Below are 11,402 nucleotides of genomic sequence, written 5' to 3' on the forward strand. Positions count from 1 at the left end.
AGAAAAAGAAATGGTTTAGGGTTTAGAAATTGCTTGTTGGGAAGAAATATTAAATTTTCAAACTATAGAGTCCAGACAGATGCTTAAAGATTAATTGTTAACAATTAACTACCTTTACCAAATGGGAAAGAACAACCACAACAACAAAAGCAAGAAGACACAAAAATATTCTGACCTCCTTCCATTTGTGCTTTCTAACATTAAAAAAAAGAAAAACACAAGTCTGACTTCAACAATTCCAGCCATTAAAGCATGTGATGAAGTAATGGCAGCACAACCTGCACGGTTAAAACATGGGGTGTTGATTAGATCTTCAAGAAAACATTGTTGGACAAAACTTGTATATGATACTTAATGCTTCCCAATTTGAATGACGTTGAATAGACTGTTCAATTTTCACCATATACTTTGGGATAGGGGCTAAACTGCCCCTGAACTTGGGGGCAGAAGTTATAACATTAATGCCTCAAGTATAGTCTATTGAATTTTTATAGGTCAATTTGACTCAAATTGAATCTATTTTTGTAGCGTATGCAACTTGGCATTGAGTTCAATCATAAATGACAAATTATAAATTTCCATGCTAAGGACTTTCTTGATCAGTCTGTAGAAATTTCAGACTCTGCAGCTGCCTTAAACATGCCTTCAATTAATGTTTTCAAATCTAACCTATATGGTCCATTTCAGCCATCAAACTGGAATTGAATGAAGCTGTTCAATGTCCAAAACACAGCCATATCTGTATATCCCATGACCCACCAAATTGAATGCGGCGGTACACCTGTTATGAACACCCAAACAGCAATCAACACGAACCATCACACTCCCCAATTTTGAGGTTAAGTATAATCTTACTTTCATGCTTGTTTGTCTTATTTGTTAACATTTAAAACACGTTACGTCAGTTGATGCGATAAATGAGTAATATGATTTAATAAACAGTATATAATTATCATACAGCTAGGATGACGTGACACTAAAATTAGTCATAAGAACTTATAAAAAACGATTAATTTTTACTGTCACGTCATTCAAGTCGTATATCATTTCTCGTGAAGTTACACATAGTCTTACTCTTAGAATTCGAATAAAGTACCGCTATTAAATTTTGAATTTAGTAATGATTTTTTGTGCCACATAGAAAAAGAATTTACATTCGAGAGTGTATGAGCGGAAATATGCGTAGCCTTTTTCTCATATTTTCTCATTGAAGTTGGGGGTGCCAAGTGTAATCTAGGTGGAAGATGAGGTATGCTCACGTGTAGGTGAGCCAATAGTCACGTGAGTGGCAGGTGGAAAGGGTCTTCATAGGGGTGTTTTGGATCGTAGCATAGGGACGAGAGGAACGGTTCGTGAATGTGATGGATGGATGGTTAGTTGGTAAAGAAGCCAACTTAGACTCACCAACCTCCCAAAAGCGAACCCTTTCGAGCTAATCCATTAATTTTAATTATATAATTCTTTTTAAATCAATCTATCACCCTTATTATCCGCATAATTTCCTATATATTATACTAATTTAACTGTCAATTTCACTTAAATTATCGATTAGCTTTTAAAATCATGCGTTATCAAACAATCTGCAGCAATTTTTATGTTTATATCATATCATAATATATTTTTTTCAAATTAAAAACAAAAAGCCGAAAAAGGGCATCCTAAAATGCATTTATAAATGTTTCAAACACACATTTAAACAGAACGTTTTCAATAATTTTATTTAAAAGAAATCACGGGTGTAAACCAAGTACACTCTAAATACCTAGTCTTATCACTTATGTGATGAAATTTGGTGTATATGAAGTCACGGGCAAATCATTGATCCAATCAATCAAAAACAATGAAATGTAAAACTTGGACTGATATGTGTGATCTAAATTGGATGGATTGGGAAAAAAAAGTAAGAGAGATGCTCAAGGTTAGTTTTCATTAGGGGTCGGGTTCGCATGTCTGGTTCGAGCAATATTAAAGCATGTGTATATAAATATATATGTCAATTTTAACTTATTCATTTGATTAAACAGGTGAAACTCGTTAACTCTAACTCTTTAATTAATTTTATATCAAATTTACAAATCGTGCAAAAAAAAAATTAATCGCCCTAATTTCCACACATATTTGACGGATGCAGATGGAGGCTAAAAAAGAGAGCTGAATTTGGTTGGATATGGATAAGAATAAGATGATAATAATTGGGGTTATGATGAAAAAGCGAGTAATTTCAATCTACATGCATCGTAATCAAGATTCAAGTGGGCAATCACACGTGAAAGAGCAGTGGCACCTACGTACGTGAAAGATTCCCTTCCTTCTTCTGCGTTCACACCTGCTTTGAGCTGAAAGATTCCCTTCTAAACCCCGTTCACACCTGCTTTTGGGCTTCAAGCCGGCTTTCGTCTCAGTCAAACGGCGTGACTTCATCAAATTCATGGCTTCGTTTCAGCAAATTAAAACACCTATGACCTATCTTTTGTTTTTCTTTTGTTTCTTTATTTCTTTTTCTTTTTTCGATAAATAATTCATGTAACACTTATCACATTAATTACTAAATATTTAATTTTTTTTGTTTGTTGAAATATTATGAATCTTTCATACCATGTTGCAGTTGGTGGGAAAATATATAATATATAAATAATAGCAGAAGCAAGATAAATAAACAATTACAGATGGTTCGGTGTTAGACATCTATGCTTACATTCTGAATGGCCCTTATAACTACACTGTGCTCATTAACTTAATTGTTTACGGTACATACTAATTGAATAAGTCGGCCTATACAAGTAAACATAAATCGACTTATTCTATAAAATATAAACCATAAAAATATCAGAATATATTATAACATTGTTGATTAATTTTTTTTTCATTCATGTTATGTTTATGAATTTTGCTATACTGCAATAAAAATACTATTTTTGGTCCATAAAAATCTTAGGTGGCTAGAGGGTATAGGCCCTATCCGTAGTTGTTGTGGCCCCACCTACTGACGTAGCCTCTTACCACTTAGGACTTTCATGAGAGCATTTTTTATTTTTTATTTTACAAAAAAGAAAAAAGGTTTAATTTTTGGAAATATATATATATGTATTGTTTTTGTAAGACACTAACAATATGGGATGAGTGATTTGATCTATATATCATAACAAAACCATATGATCATTGGTGATCAAAATTGATAAGTATATTATGATAAAATATTAATTTGACCAAAATTATTTGGAATGTGACCACGCATTACGGTACGTACACGGGAGTATTAATTGGTGTTATAATTCACTTGAATTTGATTAGTAATACTAAACTATTATAATGTGTATCACGTGTGGTTTGATCATTCAAATTCAAATTAATAAATTAAGTCGAATATATTTTTCCACAATTCAAAGTTAATGAAGTTCAATTCTTTCAATCTACATCTCTCGTTTGGTCGACAATGCTTGGCTCATAAATCTTGACTTTTTCGGTTTTTCCTATATCTAAATACCACATTATTATGATAAAATAACTAAATAATTAAGTGAAATTCACTTGAACTAACCATTTGTCATACAAAAACATCTTTTTATTTTTATTTTTTATATATATACTGTTATTCATGATATTGAAATCGGATTCGATATCGCCGAGATGTAATTCATCCCGTTGAATATTGAATTTACAGGTAAATTAAATAGCATAACATAGGAAGATTTATTTATTTATTTATTTATTAATCAATACCCAATTCAAATTTTGATTCCTAATCCAATAAATAACTCATATGCTCTCTTTTTTTACCATTGTTTTCTATAACATGCGACACTCATTGTAAGTTAATAATTTATGAAATATCATATGACCACCTTTACACTTATTTATATTGGTTATAAAATAAATAAATAAAAACCAATAAAAGCTAAAATATAGAAAAGGAAGAAGTTTAGTTCTAAGTCTCATTTTTTTAGTAATGTTAAGGATCATCTTTTTATCCTCTTAAATCTTACGTGACTTTCAAAAGCACCATTAAATTTTAAATAAATCATACTTTAATTTTGATCAAATGGTGATTTTAAAAGCCACATCCTCTTTAAGAGGATAAAAAGATGGTCCTTAACATTACTCTCATTTTTTAAAGTACAAGTCCCTCTTGTACCACTTTTGTGTATGTAAAATAATGATGTGACTCTTAAAATCACCATTGAGCTTGTAACTGATCATTATTAAATTTTGATCAAATAGTAATTCTAAAAGCCACTTCATATTTGAAATGACACAAGATGAATTTTTAGAATTACTTCATTTTTTATGATCTACTCTCCATGAAAAACATAGTAGCATAAATAAAGAAATTCCGAGCATCAATTTTTTTTTAAAGTATTCCATCAAATTTATTAAAAAGTTTGTTTTTTCTTCACCAAGACCCTTAATTTTTTTTTTTTTTTTAAAAAAAAAAATTCACTCCTACACAAAGAGAAATAGCTCTTTGAGCTTTATTTTATTACTATCTATCCCGGCCATTTATAATTTTGTAATGAGCCTATGATCAGAAAATGTCCCAAATTTGTTTGAATAAAAAATTCAAAGGGGGCTAGCTTCTAGTTAGCAAGCCGAACCAAGCCGCCGCCGCCGCCCACCGACGGCTATAGCTACGTACCAATGTGGAAGTCATCTCATCTCACATGCTTTCAGTTGGAACTGCAAAAAGAAAAAGTAAAAAAAAAAAAGAATGATCGTGATGGGGTCAAACCCCATTACCTGCCACGTAGGAAGACATGTCATCCAAGGTGGCAAACAAATTAGGTATGACTCTTTCTCCTCCTCCATTATCTTTTTCCCATTACCTTCCCATTTCTCTGTCACCACCTTTGTGTGTATATATATATATATCCCACTCCTCTCCATTTCCAAAAACTTCCTCTGGGATCTCTCTCAACAAAATTAACAAAAGGGAAAACAAATCCAACAAAAAGAAGAAAAAGAAGAAGATACATAAACAAGTGATCATCAGGAGTAATGGGAAATTGTATAAGGCATGAATCTTCTATGCAATGGGGTGGCGAGGACTGGGGATCTCTGGCAAAGGAAGGGCTTTTCGCCGGTGATGACGTGGACGGCAGGGCCATGAAAATGGAGGAAAAGGGTCTTCTGGGTGATGACGAAAGTGGGTTTAGTTCGTCTACAACAGCAGCGAAAACTACGGAGGTGAAGATCAAGATCACGAGGAAGCAACTGGAGGAGTTGCTGGGTAGAGTCGACATAAAAGACTTGTCGGTGCACCAGGTTTTGGCTCAGTTGATGAGCGTCAGTGATCGGTACGAGGCGCATCAACGGTCCTGGAGACCTGCCCTGCAGAGCATTCCTGAAGTTAATTGATGATCATCAAGTACTGTACATGTGGTCATGACATGATGATGATGATATTGACGATGATGATGATGATGAAGATATGATAGGTGTTATATATGAGTCTTTCTTGCTCTTAAGGATGTCTTCGTGTTGGTTAATGTAGTGTTAGAATTGGTTTTTGTTCTATACATTTTGTTTAATTACTGTAAATACCAAACACACCTTTATATGAGGCAGAGTTTGAGGTTAATTTCTTTTTCTTTTTTCTTTTTCTTGGTTTCTGTTCAAATGAATCTTTCCCTTCTCTCTTCTACACCCAAGAAAAAAAAAAATTATATCTAGATGGATCATAGTCATATGAATCAAATTGAAACATTTTCATTTTTTGCCTGTCCCATGTTGTTCTGGTTTCTTTTAGTGATCTTAATCCTCCTATAGCTAGTTGTACCTCTTCTCTACTTTTTTTTTTTTTTTTTTTTTTTTTTTGTATTTAACAAAAATATTTTTAAAAAATTTAAATATAAAAATGATCTCATAAATATGTACTTTTAAAAAAATGAGTAAGACATGATCAAAGCTTATTAATTCCTAATTTGAAGTGGACTTGTTCAAGTTAATTTTTTTTTTTAAAAAAATGAAATATTATGAAGTAATAAACAGCTAGCAGTAATGATTGGAAGATGGGAATAACTTGTGGAAGAGTAGTATAGTTGTAAGGATTAATCACCATTAAAATAAAACCTGAAGCAAAATTCAACCTCCCAGTCATTGTATTCTCGTACAGTTAGTGTACAGGTGGAGAAAAAGATATAAAAAAGAGACCAAGAAACAAAGAATTGGACAACGTTGAATTAATCAGCTACCCCACTGATGAAGTGCCAACATCTAATTATAGCTATATTATTCACACTGGTCCCCTCAATGTAAATGTGAACACTTCATGATTCTCTAGCTGAAGCAGTTGTTTTCCATTTGGGGATTGCTGACGTGGCGGAACGTTATTTTTCTTTGAAGTGGTTAGGAATCCTTGCTACTATTTGTGGGTGGTTGTAGACGTCGCGCGTGATGGTGCCGGCGATTCATCGGGGCGTCTGTTGCGCGCCGAAAGAACGGGTATTAAAACTCAGATGAGAATTGAGAATGTAAAAGATAGAGGACATGAAGAATTTGGTGGTCGATTATGCAGCTATGTGATATGAAAAGTCCTCCTATTCGATGGGATGATGTGGTTATCATAGTATGTTTGGATCCCATAATGTATGAAGTATTTATTTAAATCCTAATTTTCATTACTTATAATAATATGTGAGACTGAGTTACATGAGCCTGAAAATTTATAGATGCAAACAATTTCACCTTTTTCTTTAACAATGGTGAAGGGGTTGCTCAACCAACCCCACCACCACCCTTTTTATGGGTAAAGTTACCTCTTCCACCTTTACAAACAGGTAGTTACAATGCAACTATGCGACTACTTTCACTGTTCCCTCACATTGTAGGCAGAGCTAATCATTCACCCCGCTTGGGACGTGAGTGGAGGGGAGAAAATTTCAGGGTCAAATTCATATATTTAATAATCAAAATTAAAAACTCATCTCATTATCTGTCATAAGAGTATTTACATCCGGTTTGACAAATTTTAGTTAAATACTTTTTTTTTTTTTTTCCTTTCTATTTTAACTACTTATTTTTTCGAAGCACATACATCTCACTATTCATTTTAATTATCAACTTTCACTATTCTATTTAAAATATTATTTATTTATTAAATTTTACCATTTTTAACGAAGATGGAGAATTATATTAATTTTACTTATGCATTATTGAGCAGTAATTAAATGAGGTTACTTGTTCTGCCCATTTTTTCTATAAGCCTAACCAAAATAAACATTGGCTAATGGTTAGCCCAATAAAAATGCTCTAAGGGGAGTATGAAGCAATTTACATATTGAATTAGAATCTTTTAAATTTCTTAATATAATTTTGTAATAAAAATTTATATTATTATTAAGTTAAAAAATTAAAAAAATTTCATTACGGTATTTATTGAATCTCATTTTTTTTTTTCAGTAGTACATATAAAATTATAAATTTAAATAATTTAATTTGAAAATAAAAGTTATATAATTTTAAAACTCAATTTCCTCTATTTAATTTTACAGACACAATTCCCGCTATTTAATTTTACAGACAAATCCCGCAAATCCATTTCCCTCCAATTCATAGCTCTCCCTCTTCTCTGTCTCTCTTCCATGGCGGGCTACGAACCCCCCTCGTTCTCTCTCGGATTCGATCTGTGTCTCGATTTGGAGCCCCAAGTACCGCCGGAGGATCACCCGATCCAAACGCCAGCTCCGAACTCCGTAACCCACGGAAGTGCACGCGAGGACGAAGCATTCGGATCCGAGGTCTTGGACTCGGATCCTGAAGCCGGGCCGGAACCGCCCCGGATTCTCAAGCGGCTCAGGCGAGGGCCCACAACCGCCACAAAAACGCCATTGCTTCAGACGCGCTTGGACTTGCCACAATCGCGCTGTGCCGGTGACGATGACATCGAAGAGTTTTCGTCACAAGACGGCGATTTTCTCAGAGGTAATAAATAATTAGATTAGGGTCTTTTTAATTGCAAAAAATAAGAATATTTGTTTTAGTTAGGTATTCTGATTTTCTATGTTATATGATTTGCCATATACTGTTTCACAATTGAGTGATATGATTATTTGGGGACCCATTTGGTTAAAATGTAGTGATTATGATAATTTTGATGGTTAAAAGAAGAGTTGGTTTGGGTAATTTGATTGGATTGTTGGTGGGCAATGATTAGAAGAGTTGTTGTAGATGAGCAATGTGATTGTAATTTGATCAACTTGGATAAAGGCGGGCGCTTTGCGAGTATAGGCTTAGGTTTTGCTCAAGAGGTTGCTAATACAACTTGAGAGATGTTATGCTCGGCTTTGCTAAGGAAATCAGATATCAAACTTGCTGCATTATGAGTTTGGAAAGGAACGATCTGAGCTTAGGTCGGCTCAGAACTAATATCAAATTCTTTCGAGAATGTGCTCCCGGATTGTTTCGATGGAAAGTTCCTTGAATGATAGATGCTAGCTACTTGAGATTGCTCAGAAAATTAAAAAAAAAAAAAAAAAAATTTGTGACTTGAGATTTCTGATGGTGAGACTGTAAAGTGGTTATTGGTTCCTTAAGAATTTTTTATTATGCAATTTTAGGGAGGATGAATTTGAGTATATTGTTGGCTTGCCCCCGGCGTCCCCAACACACCTAAAACCTCTAATTTTTGCTTAGCTACTTTTTTTTTTTTTTTTTTAATTCAAAAATGATTCTAGCAAAGTTTTTGCTCTCTGAGCATTGTAAATAAGATGATCATTATGTTCATCAGTCAATTGAGATATTTTTTAGTGATCTGTTTTCTATGATGTATCTTCTTCCTAACAAGTTGCAGCTTCCTTAACTAAGTCACTGATTTGTATAACAGGAGGTTTGTGTTTAAGAAATGACTACATTGGATTTACGGAATAAATGGTTCTCTATTTCTAGTTAGATGCTCCTTTCTAGATGGTCAAAGAAGCAGGACCATCATGCTTTTGGAGCTCGCTAGTATTCCTGGTCTATTAATGTAGGTCATTTCAAATAGCTTTATAGAAGAACTGCTATATTCATTTTTGGATGACCTTTCTTTTAATTAGAAAATTATAAATTGAGTTTGGATACCCATTTTAGTTCTACTAGACTAATGCTTATCTGTGGCAGATGCACATCCACCATTGCAGTACCAATCTATGTGTAGCAGTTCAAAGATCCCATTGCATGGATGTGGGGTTTTAGCCACTCAATCAACCACCCAGAGGAAAAGGAAACAGTTTTCTGATAACCCAGCTTCTGTAAATTTGGAGACAAGCGGCAATCTGTCAACATTACCAAAGTTAACTATCAGTCCTCTCCGAAAGTTCCAGTTAATTGATTCTGATTCTGATGATTCATCCAGTCATGACAATGTAAGCAGAGACGCTCATAAAGCTGGTCCATCCTCAACGGAGCGACAATCTAACCCTGACCATTCTGCAACTGTGAGTGAACAAAAGAGAAAAGCTTCACTTGACTTGAAAAAAAATGAGGATTTATGGAAAGATTTCTGTCCAATGAAGAATTTTCGCATTCAAACACCCGCTTTGGATGAGGTTTGTGAAGAATACTTCCTATCGTTGAAGAAGAGTGTAACCCTGAAATCGAGGAGCGATGTATGTGTTAATGCCAATGAGGTTTACCAAGAGAATACAACTAGCAGCAGAAAAGATGGACAAGTATGGGTCACAGATGATCCCGTTCCTCATGCTCATCATTATTTTTTCCATGATGATCCAAGGGTTCAGAAATTAGTCCGTGATCGCTTACCCAACTTTTCTCCGCTGGGTGTTACTAAGAGCAGAGGAAATCAACAGCCTAATGCATCAGTTATTGATTACATGTATCTTTCTTTCTGTTTCTTCTATTTTTATTGTTTTTGCTTTTCATCAACTTTATCGTGTTATATCATAGTATGCACTTATTGCCACTTCAGGAGACAATTTAACCATGAAGAAGCTTCTAAACAGCGAACTTGTAAAAGCAATGTTGAGAAGAGCTCCACAAGGGGAAGAAATAAATCAAAAATATCAAATGCTGAAGAAGTCTTGCTTCCTTCTGGAGGCTGGATGGACCCCAAAATCGTTTCTTCATTTAGCAAGGGAGAACCTTCTAGACAGAAAGCAGCTCGGAAAATCAATGTTGCAAACAGGTCAACAAAGGGAAGAAATAGATCGAAAAAATCAAATGCTGAAGAAGTCTTGCATGCTCCTGAAAGTTGGGTGAACCCCAAAAGCTCTGCTAACACTCCAAAGGATGCTGGCCAACGACGGGTTCATGCAAATGGCCAGTCTGCAGGTCATTGGTATACAACCCCAGAGGGAAGGAAGGTATGTAACTAAAAATTGCCTTTTGGTTTGAGTGAATTTCAAGTAGGACCATACCAATTTGCAGGTTGAAGTCATTTACTTGCTCAGTCACTTGATTTTGTAAATGTGAGTTGTTAATGATTTATCATTGTAGTTGAAATCTTGGAAGTAGTCATGTTTGTCTGTTAACACCTAAGAGAGCTTGAATTGTCTTATTGTGACATCTCACAAAAAAATGAAGTGATCCAAGGTTTCTGTGAAACTGTTATGGCTGGCTTCATTTGCTTGATGCTTGGATATTTTGTTGTCCTTTTACCTTTGTGTTACCCCTCAGGCTCCCAAAAAAGAAAAAGAAAAAGGAAATGAAATCATTGTTATTGTCTTTAATAATTGGCAGGCTGATGCTATCTTATCCTTCTATCATTCCTCTGCAGGCTTATGTCACTAAAGATGGGAAGGAGTTGACAGGTCGAACTGCTTATAGACACTACAGGAAGGTACATCTAAAAACCTCCTTTATTGATGACTTTGGTGTCCACTTTATGTCACCTAATCGTTTGAAAATACTTGCTGGTTACAGGAGAGTGGTGCAGGGTTTAAGAAGTCCAAAAAGAAAACTAGTGCCAAGGGCAAGAAGAGAAAGGCTGAAGCTCGATGCTCGAGATAGCAGGCACAAGATTTTGTCAGTTTGTTAATATGTAGAGTTTACAATCGATTTTGATAATCTAAGGTTTTTCCAATTTCAATGATCTTTTCTTTTCTATTTTTTTTTTCTTGTTTTAATACCTTCCCAAGAAAATAGATTAACAAATAGTAGTTAATAAAAGGAAAATTTTACAAAATTTTCTTGAACTTCAACGCATTTTAAAAGTACTCTTCTTAAGTTTAAAAATTCTTAATTAAGGGTATCAAACTTTTAACTTTTTTTAATTACTTATTTTTATTAAATTTTGTCAAAATTCTCAAAATATTCTTTTTTTATTATTATTAAAAAAATAATATAAAATTTTTGTAAAGGTTCGGCTTTATTTTAAAAAAATATATATATATTCTTGCAACATCTTCGTAACTGTTTATTTTTAATTTTTTTGCTATAATTTTGTTTGAAGGAAAATACTTTGAATATTC

At 33.9% G+C, this 11,402-nt stretch overlaps 2 protein-coding genes across 2 annotated transcripts; both read left to right on the top strand.

Moving 5' to 3' along the window:
• Positions 1–4,837: 4,837 nt before the first annotated feature.
• On the top strand, positions 4,838–5,575 carry LOC132176047 (protein expression protein). The gene has a single exon (XM_059588159.2). It carries the CDS (start codon positions 4,993–4,995, stop codon positions 5,350–5,352), a length of 360 nt encoding a protein of 119 aa, XP_059444142.1. The 5' UTR covers positions 4,838–4,992; the 3' UTR covers positions 5,353–5,575.
• Positions 5,576–7,528: 1,953 nt separating this feature from the next.
• LOC132175656 (Rho GTPase-activating protein) lies at positions 7,529–11,023 on the top strand. The gene is made up of 5 exons (XM_059587667.2): positions 7,529–7,917; positions 9,094–9,808; positions 9,902–10,295; positions 10,709–10,771; positions 10,855–11,023. The coding sequence occupies exons 1-5, from the start codon at positions 7,578–7,580 to the stop codon at positions 10,939–10,941; spliced, it is 1,599 nt and encodes a 532-aa protein (XP_059443650.2). The 5' UTR covers positions 7,529–7,577; the 3' UTR covers positions 10,942–11,023.
• Positions 11,024–11,402: the final 379 nt, after the last annotated feature.

This window comes from Corylus avellana, chromosome 3 (assembly GCF_965113065.1).
Source record: "Corylus avellana chromosome 3, dhCorAvel1.hap1.2, whole genome shotgun sequence".
Classification (NCBI taxonomy): Eukaryota; Viridiplantae; Streptophyta; class Magnoliopsida; order Fagales; family Betulaceae; genus Corylus; species Corylus avellana.